This window comes from Erinaceus europaeus, chromosome 16 (genome assembly GCF_950295315.1).
Source record: "Erinaceus europaeus chromosome 16, mEriEur2.1, whole genome shotgun sequence".
NCBI lineage: Eukaryota > Metazoa > Chordata > Mammalia > Eulipotyphla > Erinaceidae > Erinaceus > Erinaceus europaeus.
In genome coordinates, this window is record NC_080177.1 from 17,352,490 (window position 1) to 17,379,544 (window position 27,055).

General features: G+C 38.7%; 1 protein-coding gene across 8 annotated transcripts in view; it reads right to left on the reverse strand.

Annotated features, from left to right (window-relative positions):
- Positions 1-27,055, reverse strand: part of CEP152 (centrosomal protein 152) — a 105,975-nt gene that overhangs the window by 59,724 nt on the left and 19,196 nt on the right. For 5 of the 8 annotated variants that reach the window (XM_060174622.1, XM_060174620.1, XM_060174621.1 and 2 more), the window contains exons 6-12: positions 25,957-26,122; positions 23,208-23,351; positions 21,620-21,759; positions 15,147-15,347; positions 6,530-6,677; positions 3,724-3,815; positions 2,486-2,649 (exon numbers count right to left, since the gene is read on the reverse strand). In XM_060174622.1, coding sequence (XP_060030605.1) covers positions 2,486-2,649; positions 3,724-3,815; positions 6,530-6,677; positions 15,147-15,347; positions 21,620-21,759; positions 23,208-23,351; positions 25,957-26,122 — 1,055 coding nt within the window. The remainder of the gene's footprint in view (positions 1-2,485; positions 2,650-3,723; positions 3,816-6,529; positions 6,678-15,146; positions 15,348-21,619; positions 21,760-23,207; positions 23,352-25,956; positions 26,123-27,055) is intronic. The other 3 variants (XM_060174624.1, XM_060174623.1, XM_060174618.1) reach the window with 1 other exon arrangement.

Below are 27,055 nucleotides of genomic sequence, written 5' to 3' on the forward strand. Positions count from 1 at the left end.
CCCTAATACAGAAATTTAAAGAAAAAAAAAATCTCTCCTGTATCTCCACGTCACTTTGATCTAAGTACAAATATTTTGACTTTTTGCTGGAAGTTAGATTCTTATCTATCAAGCTCTTGGCAGATGGGATGATTATATGCCAGACGGGTTTTCACTTATTCTCTTGCACTGAACATCATCTCACTGAATCTCAATACACTCTTTGCTCGAGTCAACCTTCACCATTTCAGTTTGTCCTCACTGACTTTTTTTAAATACAATGCTGATTATGGTGCGAAGTCTCCAGTTTATTATCTATAGGAACATGCCTTAGAATCACTGTAGGCCATGAGCATCAATTTAAAAGGGCAACATGACAAGAATATATTTTCAAATATATTATTATGATGTCCACTTGAAAAAAAACAGATATGCAAAAGTATTATTATTTAAATCCGAATTTTTCTTTTTAGTGGTGTTTTTTAAGAAATATATTAATTTTTCAAATTTTATTTAGGGTGGAGGAGATAGTATAATGGTTATACAAAGAGCCTCTCATGCCTGAGGCCCTGAAGTCCCAGGTTCAATCCCCCGTACCGCCATAAGCCAGAGCTGAGCAGTGCTCTTGCAAAAATAAATTAATTTTTTAAAAAAGATGTTTTTAAAAGGAGAGTATTGACTTTGGGTCCATACTCCCAGAGGGTTAAAGAGTAGTAAGAATAGGAAAGCTATCAGGGGAGAGGAGGGGATATGGAGATCTGGTGGTAGGAATTGTGTGGAGTTGTACCCCTTTTATCCTATGGTTTTGTCAATGCTTCCCTTTTATAAATACTAAAAAAAAGAAACCTGCAAAAAATTATTGATTTATTTTTGGATAGAGACAGAGAAATTGAGGGGGTAAGAGGAGACAGTGAGAGAGAGAGAGAGAGAGAGAGACAGAAAGACACCTGCAGCCCTACTTCACCAATCGTGAAGCTCTCCCCCTGCAGGTGGGGACCAGGTCTTGTGTGCTTAACCAAGTGTGCCACCGCCTGGCCCATGCAAAAGTATTATTTATTCACTTCACAGGCTGATGTCACAAATTAAAATATCTGAAAGATAGCTCACTTGGATAGTAAACTTGCTTTGCCATGGACAGTTTAAGCCTGCCGACCTACACCTCCAACCCACCCCCAAGCCCTGTCTTTCTGTGTCTATCTCTGTAGCTCTAGGTGAAAAAGTCAGTCTGAATCAGTAAAGCTCCAGTAACAACCAAGAAAAAAGAAAAAACAAACAAAAAAGGCCCTAATAACAAATAAAAGAGAAACTCTTGGAATGGCCTACAATTTTAGTCCTCTCAATAAAAATAAATAAATGAATGATGAAGCATGAAGTTTAAGGCAAAAAGGTTGATTCTCATGTAAATATGGACCCGCAGATTTCTCGGACAGTGCAGTTTTAGATTCAAGTAATGATTATGCTGCTAACTGTCTATCTTCCTGGGCAAATAAGTCCAGCTCTTTCAGCTTCAAATGTCCTGAGTCTAAAATGGTTGAAATGAGGTTCAACCATTTTTTTAGAAAGTATGAGTTGAATTAAAAATAAATTAATATAAATCTGATCAATGCTTTATTTCAACCATGTATTAATCATGATTATCAATGATTAAGTGGCTGGTATGTGTCAGAATGCATCTTAAAATAACCCTTTACATTTTTCAACTATTTTGATTTTCAAAGGATAGGCTACAACCTACAGAGAATAAAAAGCCTACTAAGAAAACTAGCTCAGAAAAGTCAATAAATGTGCCTAAGAACATAAAACCAATAACAAAGGGCAAAAAAACCATGATTCAGACAAGATTTGTTCTGAAGCCCATGCTCTTTCCACAATCCCTTTTGACATAATCTGGCATTAAGAGGAATAAGGGCTTCACAGCAGTGATCTTTCCAGATGACTATGTTTTAACTTTGCATTTTTATGTCAGTTGTTTATCCTCTTGCTTTACTGCATGAACCAAATCGAAAGGCTTTCTTCGACAACTCAGGAACACAATTGTGGACAAGGTGCTACAGCTGATAGCTCCAGTTTTGGGGTTTCTACAGTCCACCCCCTTGCTAAGGCTGAACTGTATCACTAGCGTAAGTGAGAGCCAGGACCCTGACTGTCAGGGTATGGGAAGAACAGAATAAATATGCCCTTAGCTTAACGAGTAAATCAGATACATGATTTTAGTTGTAGAAATTACTTTGTATATTTAAATAAATGAACATTCTTACCTTATTGAAACTGATATACCTACAGATAGTAAAGATAATACCAATACAATACAAGTCATTGAGATGTTTGGATTTCAGACAATCACACTTCATTCATAAATGACCAAAGCATCCTGTCCCATATTTAGGACTACCCAGTCAGCACATGGCATGCCTACTACGTCTTATTTACCGTGTTCACTAGTGGTGTTAATGTAGGTTATTCTACAGGTTTGTTTTTTAAAAAAAAAAAAAAAATTTCTTGATACCTCTTAACTCTGGCTTTTTTCCAGTTGGCTTTTTTAATGCCCAAATCCATATACGATTCAGTGAGTTCAACATTTAATTCTCCTTCTGAGTCACTTGGAAGTATTCCAAGTTTTGCAGCGGATTCATAGAGAGAAATTTCCCCTTTTAGTTCTGTTAATTCTTCCTAGAACACAACATTAATGAATATTGCTTTAATAGCTTTCCAACATCCAGAGAAGTTGATGATATTTTCCTATTTAAAAGAATCAGTTATCCTACCTATACTTCAAAATTCATTTTTTTATTTCTTTTTTTTTAATTTCTTTATTGGGGAATTAATGTTTTACATTCAACAGTAAATACAATAGTTTGTACATGCATAACATTCCCCAGTTTCCCATATAAAAATACAACCCCCACCAGGTCCTCTGCCATCCTTCTTGGATTTAAATTTCTTTATTGAGGGATTAATGGTTTACAGTCAACAGTAAAATACAATAGTTTGTACATGCATACCATTTCCACATAACAGTACAGCCCCCACTAGGTCTTCCTCTGCCATCATGTTCCAGGACCTGAACCCTCTCCCCCATCCCAGTCTTTTACTTTAGTGCAATATGATCAAAAGGAGGTAGAAACACTCAGACAAATATTATATATATATATATATTTGTGTGTGTGTATATATATATGCATTAACAGTAATTGTACAAAGATTAACACCTAACAGATTTTTTAAAAACTGAGTTAGTAAATCAATGAGAAAGTAAATGTTAAGTTTCTCTCTTGCTTACACTTAGTCCTCCATGTAAAGAATCCTTTGAGCTGAGAGTCTGATGGCTAGACTTTCTGGACTAATAAGCAGAGCACGAAATAGACTAGTTTACAAGAATATTCTAGTCGGGCAGTGGAAGGAACACTGGAACTCTTCCTCTAGTGGGAAATGTGAATAGCTTCGATGAAGGAGAGAGAACTGCAGGTAAACTGAAAATTTCCCATGTGTGTGGGTAGACTTATCTCTGGGTCACATCCACAACTCAAAGGACATACTCTGTGAAGGAGGGGTAGGAAGATTGGCCAGAAAGGACAACTAGCCATCTGCGTGAGGTAGATTATGAACAACCCTTATGTGCTAGCTGAGAGATGTTCCAACCACCTCCTTGTGTAGAGGAAAAAACCCAAGGATCAGGAAGGCGATGGAAGCACTGTTGAATTCAGTTACCTACAGAGTCTCTTCCAGGTGACAACACTCACTTACTTGCAAGGTCTTGTTCATGTCCTCGCTCATAGCATGTGCCTTCTGTGCTTGCTGCAGCTGCAGCCGTAGCTGAGCCACCTCCTGCACTGAGCCTGTGGGGGAAAGAACCACAGAATGTACCAAATGCAAATGGACGAAGTGCCTATGGCCTATAGAAGACCTTGGATCTGGGAGTTGGGCGGTAGCGCAGCGGGTTAAGTGCGGGTGGCGCAAAGCACAAGGACCGACGTAAGGATCCCGGTTCAAGCCCCCAGCTCCCCACCTGCAGGGGAGTTGTTTCACAAGCAGTGAAGCAGGTCTGCAGATGTCTATCTTTCTCTCCCCTCTCTGTCTTCTCCTCCTCTCTGCACTTTTCTCTGTCCTATCCAACAATGACAACATCAATAACAACAATAATAACTACAACAATAAAACAACAAGGGCAACAAAAGGGAATGAATAAATAAATATTTTAAAAAGATATTTAAAAAACTTAAAAAGAAAAAAAGAAGAAGACCTTGAATCCACGGTGGATGCTGCTTTAGAATGTCTTTATTATCTTTTTAGAAGCATAAAGAGATAGCCAGTGAGACCCAGAAGGCAGAGATCTAGTTCAGACATTTCCAGAATTTATCACAACTTCAATGATAGCCTTGGGGAGTTGAAGACAGGAGTAAGTAACCTTGCTCTGGGTCATATCAGCCACACTGACAGCCTGTCATACTCCCAAAAATTCTCACCATAACATTCCATCTTATAGAAAGGCAAAGAAAAAAAAAAAGTCATTGGATCCCATTTCTACCTACTGACAAGAAAACTAAAGGTCTTGCTGCCCTTAACTTCTTTCTAAAGCTTTGGCTTCTACCAACCCCACTTTCACATGTGAAAGATAGATGAGGAGTATGCTTCTAGAACATTAGCAACCTAATATTTTCAATTCATCAAGGGAGGTTCCCACTTAAAAGGGACTTTCTGGGGTTCCCTCAAAAGAAAATCAACATCTGGGAAATGGCTGAGCAAAGTAATGATGACATGTTATGCAACTAAAGAAAATCAGATTTTTCAGAGTCTTTAGTGCCAAGGAGAAAGGCTAAGTAATACCATGTGAAACAAAACATACAAAACTAACAGGGGAGGGACCTAAAGACTATGATTTACATTTTGCCCCAACAAAAACACACACACATATTTAGGCAATCTTTGACCTTACGACTTTCAGCTGCTGCACAGTCCATCCACTCTTAGACATATTGTACAAACAGTCTGAACTGACTTTCTGAGCCAGAAGGTGACTTTAATACATCAGTCAATAATCACTGAGTTTGCTTTCACGGTGTGAGTTTTTCAGGGCAGTTTTATTTACCACAGTGTTCTTTTTTTTTTTTTTTTTAACTTCTGGTTATTTTAGTGCTTTTTACACTGAAATCATTTAAGGAAAAAAAAAAAAAAAGAAATGGAAATAGGAGCTGGGCAGTGGTACACTTGGTTGAGTGCACATGTTACCATGTGCAAGGACTTGGGTTCCCTTCTGCAGGGGGGAGATTTATGAGCGATGAAGCAGGCCTATAGTGTCTCTCTCTCTCTCCTTCACTCTCTCTCTCCACTCTCCTTTCAATTTCTCTCTATCCTATCAAATAAAAAGAAAGGAAGAAAAAAAAAAGAGAGAAAAAAAATGGCTGCCAGGGATGGTGGATTTGTTATGAAGGCATGGGGCCCCAGCAATAACCTTAGAGGCAAGATGCTACCAGACCTCCCTGAGGAGACAACACCCCACTAGGGAACGAGAGAGACAGGCTGGGAGTCTGGATCCACCAGTCTATGCCCATGTTCAGTGGGGAAGCAATTACAGAAGCCAAACCTTCCACCTTCTGCACCCCATGACTCTGGGTCCATACTCCCAGAGGGATAAAGAATAGGAAAACTATCAATGGAGGGGATGGAATACAGAGTTCTGGTGGTGGGAATTGTGTGGAGTTGTACCCCTCCTATCCTATGGTTCTGTCAGTATTTCCTTTTTATAAATAAAAGTTAAATAAATAAAAAAATTAATTGCTGGGGAAATACATAATGGCTATACAAAAAAAAACCCTTTCATACCTGGGTCACCAAAGGTCCCAGGTTCAATCCCCAGCATCACCATATGCGAGAGCTGAGCAGTGCTATGGTTAAATCAAACTAACACAAAAAGAAAAAAAGGCACTGATGAGACTAATGATTGGTGGAAATTATGTCTCAGACTTCATACCATGGAGCATATCATAAATTTTAAATATGACAAAAATCTGACCAGGTGAGAAACCAGTCCACTGGAAGAGAGAAAAATAAAATAAAATAAAATAAAATAAAATAAAATAAAACTATATGATCAAAGATCACATCTAAAAAGCAAATACGGGATCTCATAATCATTTTTAGCTTTCAGGGATGGACTCTCCCCCCTTGTGACATATATTTTATTGCTTTTTTTTTTTTTGCATATTCAGCTCTAAGTTTTCAGAAATGAGCTCTGCACAGGAGGAGGAAATTATCCAAGTGCATTATCAGTCACTTTATTTGAGGGAAATACAACCAAATAGTTACTCCTGTGAAGCAGGATTACTGGTTATTTTTACTTTCCACCTTACACTTACTTGTCTATGTTTTTCCAAATAAAACTGTGCTATCTAATAAAAATGCACTATACCCTTACATATGCCTGATGATGATGCTTAAAAAATAATTATCAGTGATGATCTTTCCTGGATTTTTATAATTCACGTTCCTACTATGGCCTTTCTGCCCATTATGTCAGTCTTCTGAGGAGACAACAGCACAGCCAGAGACCCACCTGAGTGCAATAAGTTAGCGCATTGCTTTTGACTCTCCTCGAGGCTCCTGGTCAACCGGTTAATGATTTCAGTCTTTTCTAACTTAGTTGCTTCTTGATTCCTTTCCAGTTGTTTCACTTGATCTTTTAAACGGCAGCAAATATCCTCCTAAAATTGGGGAGTGGGGGGGGAAATGAGCATGAGGTCATTCTCATGATGACTTTTAAATTTTTTTTTTGAACCAGGGCTTTATCAGAAAATTTTTTCCTTAAAATTTTCAATGAATATCATTTTTTTTTTCCCATTGGAGCTCCCATCTAACTCAAAGTATCTTGAAATCACAAACTCTTATCAATCTAGCTAAAGTCATGGGACATTAAAATAAGAATATCAACCTTTCAATAACCCTGGTTTCTGAAGTACTAGAGACTAAAAGACAGGCTAGGCTGTCAGTGTCATATGGGATTTTCCACTGGCTTGACAATTCCATGACTGACTGTAGGGTCTACAATAGTTAGGCTTCCCACTGAACACTCAGGAAAAAATAGCATTTATGCTAAAGCTTATCTAATTGCCATTTTTTAATGTATGACATTATCACAGGAGTGAAGTGGTATCTCACTGTTGTCTTTATTTGCATTTCTCTGACAATCAGAGACTTGGAGCATTTTTTCATGTGTTTCTCGGCCTTTTGGATCTCTTCTCTAGTGAATATTCTGTCCATATCCTCTCCCCATTTTTGGATGGGGTTATTTGTTGTCTTGTTGTTGGGTTTGGCAAGCTCTTTATATATTTTGGTTATTAAACTCTTGTCTGATGTATGGCATGTAAAGATCTTCTGCCATTCTGTAAGGGGTCTCTTGGTTTGGGTAGTGGTTTCTTTTGCTGTGAAGAAGCTTTTTAATTTGATGTAGTCCCATAGGTTTATACTTGCCTTAGTCTTCTTTGTAATTGGATTCGTTTAATTGAAGATATCTTTAAAATTTATGCGGAAAAGAGTTCTGCCAATATTTTCCTCTAAGTATCTTATAGTTTCTGGTCTAACATCCAAGTCCTTGATCCACTTGGAATTTACATTTGTATTTGGTGAAATACAGTGATTCAGTTTCCTTCTTCTGCATGTCTCAACCCATTCTTTCCAACACCATTTGTTGAAGAGACACTGCTTTCCCCATTTAATAGTCTGGGCACCTTTGTCAAAGATTAGATGTCCATAGGTGTGGGGGCTCACTTCTGGGCTCTCAATTCTATTCCACTGGTCAGTGTGTCTATTCATGTTCCAGTACCAAGCAATTTTGATGACAATGGCCCTATAATACAACTTGAGATCTGGGAATGTGATGTCTCTGGTTCTGTTCTTTTTTCTCAAGATTGTTTTGGCAATTCTAGGTCTTTTCTGGTTCCCAATAAACATTTGTAGCATTTGTTCTATTCTCCTAAAAAATGTGCTTGGGATCTTGATGGGGATAGCATTAAATTTGTAGATGGCTCTAGGTAATATATTCATTTTAATGATGTTAATTCTTCCAACCCATGAACATGGAATATCTTTCCACTTGTGTCTTTTTCAATTTCCTTGAGTAGTGACTCATAATTTTCAGTAGACAAGTCTTTCACTTCTTTGGTTAGGTTTACTCCTAGATATTTTATTGTTTTTGTTGCTATAGTAAAAGGAATTGATTTCTGGATTTCAATTTCTTCTAACTTAAGTGTTTGCATAGAGGAATGCCACTGACTTTTGAATGTTAATTTTGTAGCCTGACACCTTACTATATTGCCTGATAATTTCCAAAAGCTTCTTGTTGGATTCCTTAGGTTTTTCTGTGTATACTATCATGCCATCTACAAATAGGAAGCGTTTGACTTCTTCTCTTCCAATCTGTATCCCTTTATTTATCCCTGTATCCCTGTATTCCTTGCTCCTGCCTCATTGCTATGGCAAGAACTTCCAACACTATGTTGAATAGTAATGGTGATAGTGGGCAGCCTTGTCTTTACCTGATCTGAGGGGAAATGCTTCCAGTTTTTCACCATTGAGTATGATGTTGGCTGTAGGTTTGCTATATATAGACTCTACTATCCTCAGGAACTTTACATCTATTCCCATTTTTTGTGGTGTTTTGATCAAAAAGGGATGTTGGATTTTGTCAAAGGCTTTCTCTGCATCTATTGATATGACCATGTGGTTTTTGGTCTTGCTTTTGTTGATGTGGTGGATCACATTGATTGATTTACATATATTAAACCAACCTTGTATGCCTGTGATAACCCCACTTGGTCATGAACAATCTTTTTAATATACTGCTGTATCCGGTTGGCTAGAATTTTGTTCAATATTTTAGCATCTGTGTTCATCAGAGATATTGGTCTGTAGTTTTCTTTTTTGGTTGTGTCCCTGTCTGCTTTTGGTATCAGAGCGATGTTGGCTTTATAGAAGCTGGCAAGGAGTACTCCAGTGTCTTCAATCTTCTGGAAGACTTTTAAAAGTAGAGGTATTAGTTCTTCTTTGAAGGTTTTGTAGAATTCATTTGTAAAACCATCTGGTCCAGGACTTTTATTCTTGGGAAGGTTTCTGATTAACTGTTTCAATTTCATTAGCTGTGATGGGCCTGTTCATGTTATCCACTTCCTCTTTACTTAGTTTTGGAAGTTGGTAGGTATCTAGGAAATCGTCCATTTCTTCCAGATTCTCTAGCTTGGTGGCATATAGTTGTTCATAGAAGCCTCGCATGATATGCTGAATTTCTGCGGTGTCTGTTGTGATATCTCCTCTTTTATTTAGTATCCGATTTATTTGGGTCTTCTCCCTTTTTTGTTTTGTGAGTCTGGCTAAAGGTTTGTCGATTTTGTTCACTCTTTCAAAGAACCAACATTTACTTTCGTTGATCTTTTGTATGGTTTTCTTATTCTCAATGTTATTTATTTCTGCCCTAACTTCAGTGATTTCTGTCCTTCTGGCTGATTTAGGGGACTTTTAAAATATTACGTTCATTGTCACAACACATAATTGGATTTGGGATCAAACAGGACATTGTCACAGGGCAGCATCACTTCAGTTAGAAGGTTAGTTGGACAGGACTGGATGGGCCAGGAGAATAAATTCATGTCATTCTGTGTGAATCGTCAACTTGTCAGGTTGTTTTTTTCTCTTGTAATTACATTAAGGAGAACTGAATTTATGACTTCTAAAGCCCCTTTCTGCTCCACAAACATAAGTTACTGTTATTCTAAAATTAGACACCAAATAAAGGCAGTGTGCTACATACTGACTTGCATTTCACATTGGCTGTGTAAGTATATGTAAGCATTCTAGACAGATGACCTGAACCATAACATTTGTATCCTATGACAGCAAAGATACAGATAAACACAAGGGAACCCCCTTTATTCTGAACAGCCCAAAGCTCATACTATTCACAGTCACCAAAACTAATCTCTCCTTCTTCTGAACTTCTTTTATACTTGATCTGTTTCCTTGAAGGCACCTATACAGTGTTGCAAAAAAGCACTTGAAAAAAAAACATTTGTAAGATCTCTCACTTTAGAATTAAAATAATAATAATAATAATAATAATAATAATAATAATAAATAAACCACGTGACATGCATGTGTGTTTACATCTGTGTCAGTATATGAGGATATACAGAAAATCCAAGGGTAAGGGGAACAGCATAATGGTTATGCAAACAGACTCCAGTGCCTGAGGCTCTGAGGTCCCAGGTTCAATCTCACATATCACTATAAGCCACAGCTGAGTAGTGCTCTTGTAGTAAATAAATAAATAAATATAAAATACATAACTGTTATACAATATAGCCAAACTTTTTTTTTTTTTTATCCAAAACAAAATATCATTGGGAGTAATGAGCCTAAGGGGTAGCAAACTTGGAAGAGTATCACCTCTCTTTCACAAAAGGCTACACACAGGCTAAATTTCAGGCAGATAGAGTCAGAGTAGTAAATTAACATAAGTGCTTGAAGTTACACTAAAAGGCTTGAATAAAATCATAGTAATATAAAAAAAAAAGGCACTGAAACAGAGACACTGTATTGGGGGGAGCTAATCTGTAGAATCACCTAACATCAGAAATGGCGTTAAGGATATTAAGGTCGTGCACACCTTATCAGGATGCTAACACATAAGGCTGCTATTAAGAGGAATGGGACTCTGAGTCTGTTTAAGCTTTAAAATCCCTGTGAATTTTGAATTCGATTTCATAACAGTCATGTTTGCCTTTATTATTTTTTCTACTGAATTTTTAATCAAAATGAAGCTACTGGAAACTGGTCCATGTTTATTCAGTCCTGCAAACCACCTGCACACTCCTGCTGATTTCTAGGCCAGCTTGAGAAACAGGATTCGAAAGCCCCAAGGTAATAGGGCAAATACAATGAAATGTGTGTGCCATGAAGGGGTGAAAAGACAGCTCATGGCTATGTGCTTGGGAGGTCACATTAGCTTTGGCCAAAGACTGGGAACTGGCCAAAACAAAAGTTCCAAAAGAAAAAACAAACAAACAAACAAAAAAGACAGAATGAAAGCATTTCAAAGAAAAGGCAGGCTATAGCAATAATTTAATTATATGGAACAACCAATTAAGCCATGTTATTTTCTCTTGACACGATAAGAGAAACAGGTTATAGTCTTCTATTTTTTTTTTTTAGTTTAAATACCAAAAACCCAAACCAAACAAAGTGAATGGTGCTAATAATGCTGAACATATGACAAACAATGCAAAATAAATGTCATGCTACTAATGACGAACTTAGCTCAGGTAAGAACACTCAATTCAATAGGGATAAAGGCAGTCACGACGCAGTTTTGCCTTGAAAAACACAGAAAAATACATTATGACTTTTACAACATCCAAGTATTTCAGGACTGAATGAGACCAGTGAGGTAACAGACATATTACCTGAATCTATGGCAGAACTGGACAAATTTCTAGTGCACAGAAAAACGATGGCTTGATCATATACACAGAGGTCTGTGGGGGCACATCTGTCAACAGAAAGTGCTTAGACCAGAACCTTCAAATATTTCACTAGGACCAGCAAGTAAGCCAACCTTGGTAGTGTTCCTGTTTTGTCCTGTGCTCAACCTAGGTTTAAACCCACTCCCCCACCACACCGAGGGGAGCATCAGTGCTGTGGTATCTTTCCCTGTCTCTCTCTCTCTACCCGAAAAAGTTAATCCACAATGGTGAAGCCTAGTGAACACACACACTTCGGCGGTGAGGGGAGGTAGAAAATAGATCAGGTAAAAGTCCTAGCTTCGTATGTTAACTCTCTTTTCAATCACCAGGTTCCAGATGCCACCAGGATGCCGGCCAGGCTTCCCTGGATTGAAGACACCACCAATGTGTCCTAGAGCTCAGCTTCCCCAGAGACACACCCTACTAGGGAAAGAGAGAGGCAGACTGGGAGTATGGATCGACCAGTCAACGCCCATGTTCAGCGGGGAAGCAATTACAGAAGCCAGACCTTCCACCTTCTGCAACCCACAACGACCCTGGGTCCATGCTCCCAGAGGGATAGAGAGTGGGAAAGCTATCGGAGGAGGGGGTGGGATATGGAGATTGGGTGGTGGGAATTGTGTGGAGTTGTACCCCTCCTACCTTATGGTTTTGTTCATTAATCCTTTCTTAAATAAAAAATTTAAAAAAAAAAAGTCCTAGCACAGAAGCCCAAGTCTAAGCTGAGGTCTCCAAGAAGTCTAAATATCATCATGTAAATGATCAGGGATTATGAACATTTCTTAGAAGAATAATCAGAAATCTTAGGATAGGAGGGGCAAGCAATTAGAAGAGGCAAGTCCAGGAGTTAGTTTGCTATGAGAGAGTTCTATGACTTACAGGGTCACAGTCCGCTTCTTGAAGCCCATTTCTGACTTTATCACATTAAAAAAAAAACAACAACAACAACAACAAAAAAAAAACTCAAGACAAGACTCACCAAAAGTAAAAAAGAACTGTTTTGCATTTTGATTATATACAATCTTTTCTACACAGGGAAAAAAAATGTTTAGGGATGGCTCAATGGAAACACTGAATTATTATTATTATTATTACTGAATTAGTAATATAATTTTACAAGCCATATATTTTTCAAAGTACACTAATTATAGGTAACAAAAACTAATTAATATTTCAGAGGCTTCTATGCCTCCCATTACACAGAATCAGACAGTCCCTGTGTAATTTTTGCATTTCAAAATATAAATATATTGGGGGCTGAGTGGTAGTGCACCTGGTTGAGTGCACATATTACAATGAGCAAGGACCCAGGTTCAAGCCCCTAGTCCCCACTTACAGGGGGAAAGCTTTACAAATGGTGAAGCAGGACTGCAGGTATCTCTCTTTCACTTTCTATCTTTCACCCCCTTCCCTCTTGATTTCTGGCTGTCTATTAAATTATAGATAAAGAATATATATATATATATACACATATACATATATAGTCTATTTACTCGCTCACATTTAACTGCTATTAAAAAAACTGTCAATCAGATGAAAATAATAATAATCTACACCATATTTCTTTTCCACTAAGAATAGCTTTTTTATAAAGCAGTAGCTTTCAGCATTTTTCAGGTTATGGCATGACTCTCTTGGAGAGTCTAAACAGCTCACTGAACTTCTAATATATATACACATATAACTGCATTTACTCACAGTAAAAAGGAATTCATATTCACAGTTTCAGAAAAGCCGTCAACTCCATGACACCTAACCAAGGGCTGGCTTCCTTAGGAGATGCCACTAGCTGTGACTAGTGAACTACCTGTGTGTGCACACCAGCTCTGTTAACACTGTGCACACATGCACACCAGCTCTGTTAACACTGTGCACACACAGTAGGCAGGTATTCAGACGAGTCACTCAGATCCTAGACAATGAAGAACATACCTATTCAAAACTATCTGGTAAATTATCTTGTTATTTTACTTTGATATTAGTTTCCAAGAATTGTCTCCTTGGTTTGGTTTTGTTTTTTAAATCTGCTGAAAGAAATGTGGTGGGAATAGGCAGGGAGATATTTTATACATCTGACAAGGAGCTATTCCATCCCTCTTTAACAACTTTTAGAAAGAAGAGAACAAGGAGGGAAATGCAGTCTGTTATGTTTCACTATCTAAGTCAGTTCCAACTGTTAAGAAGACACTCATGCATCTCTAAAATACTGCTGAGAGTGGGGGACAATAGCATAATGGTTATGCAAAAAGGCTTTCATGCCCAGAGTGCCAAAGTCCCAGGTTGTAATTCCCTGCTCCCCCATAGAGCTAAGCAGGTCTCTGGTTAAAAATAAATAAATAGGGGGCCAGGCGGTGGCATAACCTGTGAAGTGCACTTATCTCCAAGCACAAGGACCCAAGTTCGAACCACTGCTTCCCACTTACAGGGAAAATGCTTCATGAGTGGTGAAGTGGGTCTGCAGGTGTCTATCTTTCTCTCTCCCTCTCTTATTTTCTCTCCCCCTTCTATTTCTCTCTGACCGGTGAAAGGAAGGAAGGAAGGAAGGAAGGAAGGAAGGAAGGAAGGAAGGAAGGAAGGAAGGGAGAGAGAGAGAAAAAGAAGGAAGGGAGGAAGGAAGGAAGGAAGGAAGGAAGGAAGGAAGGAAGGAAGGAAGGAAGAGAAGGAGGGATGGAGAGAGGGAGGGAGGGAGGGAGGGAGGAAAGGAAGGGAGGGAAAAGGCCACCAGGAGCAGTGGATTCATCATGCAGACACCAAGTCCCAGCATTAAATATACTGACCCTGGAGGCAATAAAAAAATAAAGATGATGCTCTAAAATTATATATTATATTCATTCAGACTCAGCTTACACATTTCATTCCCTTTGACATGAAAATAAAAACTATAAACTATCACCTGCAGGGGGGATACTTCGTGAGTGGTGAAGTAGGCCTGTAGGTGCCTATCTTTCTCTCTCCCTAACTCCCCGCCCTCTTTCAATTTCTCTCTATCCTATCAAATATAATAGAAAAGAAAAGAAAAAAATGGAAAGAAAGGCTCTCGGGAGCAGTGGATTTGTAGTGTCTGCACTTCTTCTTCTAGCGTTTGCCAGTGTCAGCACTGAGCCCCAGTGATAACCCTGAAGGGAATTTGAAAAAATAAAAATAATAAATAAGTGATAATAAAAACTACAAACTATACTCATATTTCAAAACCTCAATTGTATAACACTAGACTTTCTTCCCTACTTTATTGGTCATACTGTGCTCAAAATTAACTCTTCTTCCAAAAGCCATTTCTAGATAGCTCTTACTACCTAGTGTTAGAAGAAAACCAGAGAAAGACTTTCTACTGGTTAATTCCCAATAAGAGCAGGCCACTTCCCAAAACATTCATTCCTTTTAGCCAGCAATTATTCTAAGACAATATGAACACTATGTAGAAACACTCTACCAATACAGGACTGGTAATGGACCAATTGGGAAAGTACTAACCAATTCTATAAGAAGAGAAGAATTTCCAAATTCTGCCATTGGCACACATTCTTTGGCTTTCAAGTTTTACTCCCAATCAGGCACCTACTGTAAATATCCAAAACTTCTATTGGTCAAACCACACAACGTCAGAAAGATCTAACCAGTTTAACTGTTTGATAGTAGTTGCTCATTTGAAAACACCCTGACCTGTTCCTTAAGTGCAGTGACGGTAGCATCCAGATTCTTCTGTAAAGAGGACACTTGCTCTTCATACTTCATAGTGAGGCCCCGAACAATGTTCTCATGCTGCTCTCTGGCCCGCTGGAGCGAATCAGACTGATGAAGGTCCATTAGCTGCTGTTTCATGCTTTCCAGAGCCACTTCAGTTGTTCGGGACTTCTTAATCATCTAGTAAGCACACACAAGATATCCGTGTTTACAATAGTGTGACTCTGCCTCACTACAGACATTAGCTCTAAAAATGAACCAGACTTTATGAGAGTGGAGTAGAAAGAGGTTGGGGGCACACTCAGTTGAGTGAACAAGGACCCAGTCCCAAGCCTCCTCCAGTCCCCACTTGCAGAAGAGAAGCTTCACAAGTGGTGAAACAGTGCTGCAGGTGGTTGTTTTTTGTTGTTTTTTTTTTTTAATTATCTTTATATATTTATTGGATAGAGACAGAAATCCAGAAGGAAGGAAGAGATAGAGAGGGAGAGAGGCAGAGAGATGCCTGCAGGCCTGTTTCACCACTTGCAAAGCTTCCCTGCAGGTGGGGACCAGGGGCTTGAACTCAGATCCTTGCACATTGTAACATGTGTGCTCAACCAGGGTGCCACCACCCGGCCCTGCTCCAGGTGTTTCTCTCTTTCCCTCTGTACCTCCCCCTTTCCATCTCAGGTTCTCTTTGCATCAATCTAATGAATGAATACATAGATAAAATATTAGAAAGAGAGGGAGAGAGATGGTGGCTCCATGTCCTACAGACTCCCTGGGACTCGCCAAGTCCATGGTTGCTGAAAACATTAATCAGAAAATAAATTTTGTAGCTACCCTAGGAGAACGGAAGAGAATTTTACGCAGCATGATGGCAATGTGAGCGTTGGGCAAGGAATTGGCAGCTTCTAGACTGACCCTAGCCATGGCTGCACCACTCTGTGAGCCAAGTGTGCTGGCTATCCATTGTTAGGTCATAGAAAAATGACTCTGTTTCATGAGAGACTGAAGAAGTCTGCCAATAGCTACTTACTGCAAACAAAGCTTGAAAAGCTACAACTGTACACAGGCTGCTGCAGAATTATTGAACAGGAGGCAAAGTAATGGCTCCCCAGAGATGTCAGTGTCCTAATCCCCAAAACCTGTGACTGCATATGTTCCATGACAAGGAAGCATTAAGGCTGTAGACGGAGTTAAAACTGATAATAAGATAACCTTCAAGTAAGGGGATTATCCAGAACCCCTGGAGTATTCAGGTGGGTCCAATGTATACACAGGAGTCATCATGTGAGGAAAACTCACTTTACAAAGTCAGAACCAGTGACTTATATGGCCTGGAAGATGGAAATGGGCCACCAGCCAAAGAATGCAGGAGACCTCTAGAAGCTGGAAAAAAGTAAAATGGATTTTCCCCTAGAGCCTTTTAAAAGCAACACAACCCTGCCGACACCTTGCTTTTTGTCAAGTAAGGACTATGTCAGATCTCTTACCCCAGAACTGTGAGATAATAAATCTGTGTAATTTTAAACCACCAAATTTGTGGTCAAAGGAAGCCATAACATTTGGTAATTCTGTGGCTTTTTTCTTGTTAATTTCTGCTTTGTTTTTTATACATGAAATTTCAAACTTACAAAAAAAAAAAAAAAAGATTACCAAGTTATAGCCTCTTACTACATAAAGTCAACTGTCCTAGAAAATCTTATCCATTTTCAAGAAGTTGAAAACACTAATAATCTATCGTAAACATAAAATTAAATTTTTGAATTGGGTTTATTTTTCATTCTATGTTAGAGATTGTTAGGGATGATGAATCTTTATTTTTCTGCCAAGGATCATTTGGATATTTATATCATCTGTGAGCCACACAAAATTATCAACTTACAAATTAGCACATAATGTTGCCATGCAAAATCAGGTCCAGTGGCCTTGATAAGCCAAAGATTCACAATTTCACAATTTAATGAACAGAGACAGAGAAAGTGAGAGGAGAGGAGGAGATAGAAAGGGAGAGAGACAGGGAGGAACCTGTAGCCCTGCTTCACCACTTGTAAAGCTTTCCCCCTGAAGGAGGGGAACAGGGGCTGGAACCTGGGTCCTTGTGCACTGTAATGTGTGAGCTTAAACAGGTTTACCACTGGCTGGCCCCAGTGCTGGCCTTTTATCTAGCAGATATTCACAGGTTTGGGGATTAGTGTATGGACATCTTTTAAATAATAACTCCATTATTTACTTCCATGCATCAGCCTTTTGCAGCACTGTTTTTCACTGCTTCACTATTCAATAACCAATGTGAATACTCAGTGTCAAGCAGGGTTCAAAGCACTTAAGGACAAACTGACAAGACAATAAGAAGAGACAGACAATAGTATATCAAACAATGTCATTTCAGAGACCCTTGGAGTACAATATGGCAAGATGAGGTTGAGTGGGCATGTGGAGCGACTAGCTCCATTAGATGTAAGGTAGGTATTTAGTCCTCTGAAAACATGACCTTTAGCTGAGATCAGAAGGATGAGAAGTCAGACATGAGACAACACTGTTTAAACTCTTCCATTGAATCATTCCATTAAATCTCATCCAAAACCAAGCCCATTATTTCATACTTTCTTTAATTTTTTTTTTTCCCCTCCAGGGTTATTTCTGGGTTTGGTGCCTGTACCATGAATCCATCGCTCCTAGAGGCCATTTTTCCCCCTTTTTGTTGCCCTTGTTGTTGTAGCCTCGTTGTGGTTATTATTGCCATTGTTGATGTTGTTCGCTGTTGGATAGGACAGAGAGAAATGGAGAGAGGAGGGGGAAGACAGAGAGGGGGAGAGAAAGACAGACACCTGCAGACCTGCTTCACTGCCTGTGAAGCGACTCCCCTGCAGGTGGGGAGCCGGGGGCTCGAACCGGGATCCTTACGCTGGTCCCTGTGCTTTGCGCCACATGCACTTAACCCACTGCGCCACCGCCCGACCCCCACTTTCTTTAATTTTTAACTGCCCTCTTATTGGCATTATTCTCAGAAATCACCATTATTATGGCATTATTCTCAGAAATCACCACCATGCCTGGCTACCAAAGATTGGTGACTACAGCAGCCAACTATCTATTTAGTTCATTAATCAATGAATATGTCACCAATCTAAGGGCAAGCTTACTGGAGTCAGGAAATTTAAGTTCTGTTGGTTTGTCAATAACCAGTATTATAAAAAAGGAAGAAATGTGACCCCCCTCAAGACTTGGTTAGCTCATCTCTAAAACAAATCCCAAAAAGGGATTTTTAGAGAACACCAGAAGTTGATTCTCAATAACTAGAGGGAAAAATATATGTCAAAGTGCTACAAAAATGTTTTTTTTTTTAAAAAAGTAGCCCTGGTTTGCTGAATTTCACAACTCACAAAGAAGTCATTGCCATAACAGTATCACAGCATGAATAGATAGATTTAAAAAAAAAAAAAAGTAACCAGCAACATATTTTGAACAAAACTCAGTCAACACATGCTGTACCTACTATGTGCTAGGTGTTAGGGTTACAAAGTAGGGCTACAACATCCATGTCCATCACAGAAGCCAGAACTCCTTTCTTCTGGACCCCGAAAAAAAATTGGGCCCACACCTCATCATCCGGGGTCTTGGACAGGGAATCCTGGGATTCCCACACAGAGATGATGGGCCTAGACCTCTAATAGATCCCTCTCTCCATCATTGGTCATCTCCATCAAGAACAACATCATAAATCCTCTTGTGGGCCTCTACAGAACATCACCCTCAATGTAGAGTAACAATGGTAGAAACTGCCCCACTGTCTGAAGGAAGGCTGAGTCAACAAATTCTGCCACTCGAGGAAGACAGGTCCTGAAATGAGTGCAGCCTAGAATATTCCTAACTATGACCATGGAAAATGAGCTCAGACTGACAGGAATGCAGAGGTTACAGTCTCCCGTGCTAAATATGAGTAAACATGGGCCCTAAGTCTGACCAATGGGGTTTACAGTTAACCATATATATTCACTTGTCCAGGGGCTGGGTGGTGGCGCACCTGGTTGAACATACATGTTACAATGCTCAAACCAGAGTTTGAGCCCCCAGTCCCCACCTGCAGAGGGAAAGCTTTTTGAATGGTGAAGAAGTGTTGCAGGTCTCTCTTTTTCTCTCCCTTTCTTTCTCTTCTACCCTCTCAATTTCTGGCTGTCTCTATCCAATACATAAAAGATAATTAAAAAAACAAACTTTTTAAATGTTACTTTTCCCATATTTGGGAGCTGCTCCACCCTGATCTAGCTTTCTAGTCCTATTCTCAAGTCTGATACCATTTCCCAGACAATATTTTTAGCCCACCTGCATGTTAGCTGTTGGGTCAAGGCAAAAATTCATAGGGCCCATCAGAATATACCTAAAATAGGGGGTCAGGCGGTGGTGCAGTGGGTTAAGCGCACGTGGCGCAAAGCACAGGGACCGGCGTAAGGATCCCGAGCCCCCGGCTCCCCACCTGCAGGGGAGTCGCTTCACAGGCGGTGAAGCAGGTCTGCAGGTGTCTATCTTTCTCTCCCCCTCTCTGTCTTCCCCTCCTCTCTCCATTTCTCTCTGTCCTATCCAACAACGAACAACATCAATAATGGTAATAATGATAACCACAACGAGGGTACAACAACAAGGGCAACAAAAAAGGGGGGGATGGCCTCCAGGAGTGGTGGATTCATGGTGCAGGCACCGAGCCCAGCAATAACCCTGGAAAAAAAAAAAAAGAATATACCTAAAATAGACTTCCCAGCTTCTTCCAACATGAAGACCCCAAATCTCATCTGCTCTATTCTTACCTTTAGGTTCCTGATTATTAAACAATTTGTTCTGCTTTATACCTTAATGCTTTTCAGCTACCATGATGCCAACCTGACTTCCCTAGGCAGGTGACCTCTCTAACGTGTCCTGAAACCTCACCTCTCCAGAGCCCTAACTTCACTAGGAAAAGACAGAAATGAACTGGAGGTATGGATCAACCTGTGAATGCTCATGTCCAGCAGAGAAGCAATTACAGAAGCCACACCTCCCACCTTCTGAACCCCATAAAGATCTTTGGTCCGTACTCAGATGGATAAAGAACAGGAAACCTTCAGGGACCGGACAATGGCATACCAAGTTTAACACAGTACGAAGCCCTCTGACTCCTCACCTACTGGGGAGTCGCTTCATAAGTGGTGAAGTAGGCCTGCAGGTGTCTGTCTTTCTCTCTCCCCGTCTTCCTTTCCCCTCTCATTTTCTCTCTGCCCTAACCAAAAAAATAAAAAAACTGGCCACAGGAGCAGTGGATTCATAGTGCAGGCAGAGCCCCAGTGATAACCCCGGAGACAAAAAAAAAAAAGAATAGGGAAACTTCCAGTGGAGGGGATGAGATACAAAACTCTGGTGGTGGGAATTATATGGAACTGTAACCCTCTTATCCCACAATCTTGTCAATCATTATTTAATTACTAATAAAATAAAATTTAAAAAATAATTTAGGCCTATATTCCCAAAGGGGAAATTGTTAGGGAAAGCCAACCAGAGGTCTCAGAACCCCAGCTCCACTGGGACCAGGAAGTTCTGTGACACAGAACCTTTGTTTCTGCATTAGCATGAAGAGGGAAGAGAAACTGAAGAACATCTGAGAAAGTCAGGCACTAGTTGGTTTACCTGAGAAGGAAGAGGAGAAAAGAAGGACAACTATGGGATGATTTCACTCATTAAGTGGAATACAGAGAACTAAAACACATGATCATATTTTCTTTTTTCAAATATACATATATATATACATACCATAACTATGATCTTGAGAGAAATATGGATGGGGAGGGTCACACAGAACTTTGGTGGTGAGACTAGTGTGGAATTAATCCTATTATCTTATAAGCTTATAAATCACCATTAAATCACTACTACTAGTAATAATAATATAAAAGTAGGGCTACCCACAAATAAAGCAGAGTCACTGGGAAGCTTCAAACAAGGGAAATTATCAGAAATAGTATATATGTTAGAAAAAGTGTTCAGATGGCCAAAAGAAAGAACTTGGGGGTGTGGTTAAGGAAAAAAGACTAGCAGATTTTATAGTATGTGTTAAAGTTGTGTACAAGAGAAGACTCAACAGATCTTTTCTTAAAATGTATTTATAAAATTAACGAGACTATAGGATAAAAGGAGTATAAGTCTACACAATTCCCATTACCAGAGTTCTTTACCCCATCCCCTCCCTTGAAAGCTTTCCTGTGACTCAACAAATCTTGATGGTGGACTGGACAAAGAGGGAGAAAAGGAGCTTAGATCTCCCCCAAATTTCTGGTGTATATAGCACCAGCCCACAAGGAGAGGGAAGAAAAATCAGGCTTATAAAGAAAGAAAGCACAAACTTCAAAGCTCTTAAATTTCGTCCTCATACCAAAATTTTGTTACATAAATAAACCCATCACTGTAATGAATCATTTTTTACTACAAGTAACCACGGTTACCTGTTCTTCATTGGCTTTTAATGCTTGTATTTGGGCCTCCAGCACTTTTATTTGAGCTTCAAGCTGTATCTCTCTTTCTTTTCCATTTTGAAAGAGTTTCTGTGATTCTCGCAGGCTGAGGGTCAAGCCATCCTTTTCATCTAAGACATTCAAATATTTGTACAAATATTACATTACTGTAAAGGAATCTCAATGGTCACAACCCCTATCAGATATTAAATCTATAAAATAAATATTGTTGCGTTTGAATCAAATGGTGAACTTTACTGGATTTAAAGAAAACTTTAAAAAAAAAAAAAACAGCCACAAGAAGCCATGGATTCATAGTGCTGGCACCAAGCCCCAGCAATTGAAGGCAAAAGGAAAAAAGAAAAGAAAAGAAAAGAAAAGAAAAGAAAATGTTTTTTAATCAAAAAAAAAAAAAAAAAAAAAGACCCAGTGATGCCAGAAGTTGTTGAGAACCAGATACATGTCCTTAAAAAAAAAAAAAAAAAAAGTCTTATTTATTTATTTTTGCCACCAGGGTTATTGCTGGGGCTCAGTGCCCACAAAAGTCCACCATTCCTCATAGCCATTGTTCCTTTATACTTTAAGAGAGTGAGGCACAGAGAGTGATGGAGAGGGCGAGAGAAACATACAGAGGAGAGACACCACAGCCACAACTTCACCATTCGTGAAGCTTCTCACTGCCAGTGTTGCCGTGTGTGAACTGGGAGTTTGAACCCAGATCCTTATGCATGGTAACATGTGCACGCTACCAGAGGAGCCACCTCCTGGCACCCAAAATTTTATTGTATCCTTTGGGAGAATCAACGGATTTCCTAGCAATGATTTGAGCATGTGTGCACTTGAGAAACTACACAGATATGACAAGCCCTTACTAAACAGAGAAAGAATCAGAGGACTATTAACTTCTTGTGCTTTTAATAAACTCTGAAATTCTCTTAGTCCTAAATTCTGCCCTCATACTCTATTGTAACAGTTTGCAAGCCCTTTGCACACAATAATTTTATGGCCATTACAGAGATATTTTCATTAACAATTAAATTTGAAATAAATTGGATGTGAGGAACAAAATTATCCTACAAATGAATGCTCAATATTCAACACAACTACAAAGAACACAAAAGATAAGGGGTCATTGTTTGAATCTCTATTTACTCTAACTGCTTCTCCCAGATATAGCAACATTTTCTCCCTGCCACTCCTAAGTGAGTTCAGGATCACTAACTCCTAACTGTATTAAAATTGAATGCTAGTTTTAGGCTCAGAAAATGTACTGCAAACTAAACACAGGTCTTCCTGGAAATTGGAATATTTCATCCAAGGAAACTTCAGGAAGGAGTCAACAAATTTGTAGGACAGAATGCTGTTAGCATAGCTCAGTAATGTCCGCTGATTCTAACACGCAAATAGAGAGAAGCAAATGAGAAGCTCAAAATAGCATGGTGTCAAAAGTTTTTTGTTGGTATTGTCTGCTTATTTTCACTCAAGTTTCACTTTGAAATTTCACATTCATTGGAAACAAGACATTTAGTTCTAAGATATCCTCTTCTGACAAAGACCAACAGTTGCTATCTTTGCTTACCTTTGATTATTAGAAGCTGATGATTGAGATATCTTACTTGGCGTTCACTTTCATTTAGCTTCTCAACTAAATTCTCTAGTTGTCTCTCTTTTGCTTTGTTGAGAACCTGAAGCTGAACGATCTGCATATTCTCTGCAGAATCTGCTTTGGAATTAAAGGTGATTTATTAGATAAAAACATGGCCAAATAAAAAAATTCGTGCTTATTTAGGGTAGTGTTTTTCAGACTGTTAGTACTCATTAGATACCATAGAAAGATACTGATTGTTACCAACATTTAAAGGGACAAGAGAGGCCACTAGGTTATATCAAATACATTGTGTAGTACCAATAGTACTATGTTGTGATTTTCCTGTTTCAGTTTACTATGTTTATTAATATAGTTAAATGTTGTCAACCATATCACAATGCAAAAAAAAAGAAAAAAATGTAATTATTCCTGGGCTCACTCCAGAAAAGCTTGAAAAGTTTCTGACTTAGAGTATAATCATAAGTCACTACTACTTTGCCTAATAAAAATTAAGCATATGCCAACTACAGTGGAATAGAGTTCCACAGTCGCATAAAAATGAAAAAGTACATTAGCTTCTAGACACTTGTAATGTCTAGATACCCTCCTCAAAATATTTTAAGATGGAGAATTATCTTGTGTCCCTATCTATATAAGCACATTTATTGATGAGTTAACAGGTTAATAAAGACTTTTGACATCTTTCACGGATTATTAGAGTAATTCTTAAGGAACAATTAGAAAAGATCAGAAGAAATAGCAAAAACAATGGTAACAGAAGGAAAATACTTCAACTATTCAATGAGAAATACCCATTTACTGCTAGAATGACGTTTCTACTTCCTAATAAATTCATCTTGTTAAAAAAATATATGCATTTAGGTTAGCAGAATAGCTCACTGGGACAGTGTACCTGTCTTGTTATGTACACGACCCCAAGTTAGAGCCTGGCTGCCACTGTACTAGAGCAAAGACTGGCGCTGTGCTGTCTCTCCCGCTTTCTGACTCTAAAGAAAAAAAAAAAAAGCTGAAGACTGACAAATTTGTTAACAGTCAAATCTCTCTCTTGGGCTAGTTAGCTTCAAAACAGTGCATAAACCTCACCCCTCATGAGATTCCTCCCCTCCCCCCATTACTGTTATTCTGAAGCTATAGTTATTAAATTTGGTGTAAAGCCTTTAACTTATTTAATGAACTTCCAAATGTCAAGTTTAGGCAAATGTACAAAAACTTAAATTGACTTGATAAAATGCAGACGATCAAGATGAATGGTTATATGTGTGGAAAACCTGGAGACAGAAGTGCAAGTGAAGACTGGGCTAAGGTGTCAGCCCACTGTGGTAAGGCTCACTTATTCAACTTGAAACTATACAGTCCTGTCAGCACACTCTCCACTTCTTTCTCCTCATTCCCTAACAACTTAGGAACACCCATATTTGCAGTAAACTCCTTTGAGGGGGAAAGTGAGCTCTGGCTTCTCCAGCAAACTATCCTGCGTCCCAGCACACAGTAGCAGCACAGCCACAGAGAGCACAGAGTTCTGTCTGCTCTGGCTCCATCCTAAGGACATCCACCCAAGACAAGCAGCAGAATATCCATGTGACTTGTCCCCCCCACGTCTCAAAGGGAAAACAAAAAAAGTTTGCTTTCCCTCTCTGGATTCTTTCTGGCTCAGCAACGTGCACAGTCATTAAAAGCTATTTCATACGCCAACAGTATGACAGCACGAGTGGAAGGGTGGAAAGGTTACGTCAGGTTAGTCAATGTATACAAGTTTAGGTTTTTGGTCATGGTTATTTCACCTCCTCAAAAATTCTTGAGTGGTGTTAAAGGTAGTGCACCAGGTTAAGTGTACATAGTACAAATTCTCTAACAGCTATAAGCACTTCTCTCATCCTTGCATTTATTTGTACATCCATTAGTTAAAAGACTTTTGGGTGGTCCAGGAGGTGGCACAGTGGATAAACCATCTAATCTAAGCATGAGGTACTGAGTTCAATCCCCGGCAGCACATGTACCAGAGTGATGTCTGGTTCTTCCTCTCTATCTCCTATCTTTCTCCTAAATAAATAAAAATAAAATAAAATACTTTTTGGCAAGTAGCACAAGACTGAATCTAAGATGTAAGTCACGCCTGAATTCTGAATATAGCAGCCTGAACACACTTGCCTTAAAATTTATATCAAAGTTGCATGATTACTATACTAAAACTCTTAAAAAATAAAAGAAACTTAAGATAATGGCAGATACATTAAATATGACTTCATGTCATGACCAGCCCAGAACTAAAAGCAAAACTAAGTATCATTTTACAAATAAGACACAAGAAAATTTGAATTCCTAACAAATTAAATTAACTGAAATGTATTGCTGAAAAACATTCCTTTTAATTTTTTTTTATGATGGAAAATTTTAAACATATATGAAAATTAAAAATACAGAGAATCCTATGAATTCATCATCCAGATGCAACAATCTTGAGCTCATGGACAGTCTTGCTTTCTCTAGCTGCTCTCCCAACATTTAAGTTACACTTGAAGGAAATCTTGGAAAATCATATCTGCTATTCACAAGTGCTTCAGGACATATCTCTAAAATTTTGGGACTCCTTTAAAACACACACACACACACACACAATACACAATTCCATTATCATATGTAAATAATTCTCTAGCGTGTTCCAAGTGGCCCAAATCCTCCAGTTGTGTTACTAAGAAAGAAATAGAAATGTAATACATACTTTCATTAGCTCCTAAAAATTGTTGCTGCAGGTCTTCAAATGTGTCACCACCTGCTACGTCCTGGGCTGGTGGACTGTTGTTCTGGACAGAAGGCTGGTAAGGCTTATATGTGACTTTATATGGTTCTAAAGCTTGACAGCTCGGGCCTTGTGATGTACCAAATGGCTATTATAATATAAAAAAAATTTAATGGCAATTAGGATTTGATCTTTTCTTCAAAAACATCTCTACTAGAAAACCTTGCTTTTATGCTACTGTGATTTAATTTTGGCACAGTTGCATACGTTATACATAAATATTTGCTCAAAATAGTACTTACTGTAGTATAACACTATTGATGGAAAAATTGCAAAATATAATTTCACACATCTTAACTACCTTTCAAGCAAATGACAGAGTAAATTTTCTATATATCACTCAAGAATTCCAATATATATAAATATTTTTTAAATTTCTTTATTAGGGGATTAATGTCTTATAGTCAACAGTAAATACAGTAGTTTGTACATGCATAACATTTCTCAGTTTTCCACATAACAATACAACTGCCACTAGGTCCTCTGACATCCTGTCCTTGAACCTGAACTCTCCCCCCACACCCATCCCAGAGTCTTTTACTTTGGTACAATACACCGTATATATAAATATTTAATGATGGTTAATTGATACCATCATCTTGGGAACATAAAAAAAAAAAACATATATTCAATAACAAGAACATGTGATCCAGTGCCTCATAGATAATAAACATTCCATAGCCAGTGTAATAAGTAGCATTCTAAGAGACAGAAGAGAAAGTGATCACCCTACAGAAACACAAAAACACTCTACCATTAGATGTCATGAAAAATGTGCCATTCCCTGTCAATGAAAAAGTCTAAGGAGCAAGTAACCATATCCTGAGTTCTTTGTTAACCTTCCCCACAGTAAAGGCTGTTCCTTTCATTCACAAATGGCCAAACTGCTACAATATCACAAAACTGATACCACCTCTTATTTAAAAAAAATTTTAACTATATTTATTGGATAAAGACAGCCAGAAATTGAGAGGGGAAGGGGAGACAGAGAGGAAGAAAGACAGAGAGACACCTGCAACAC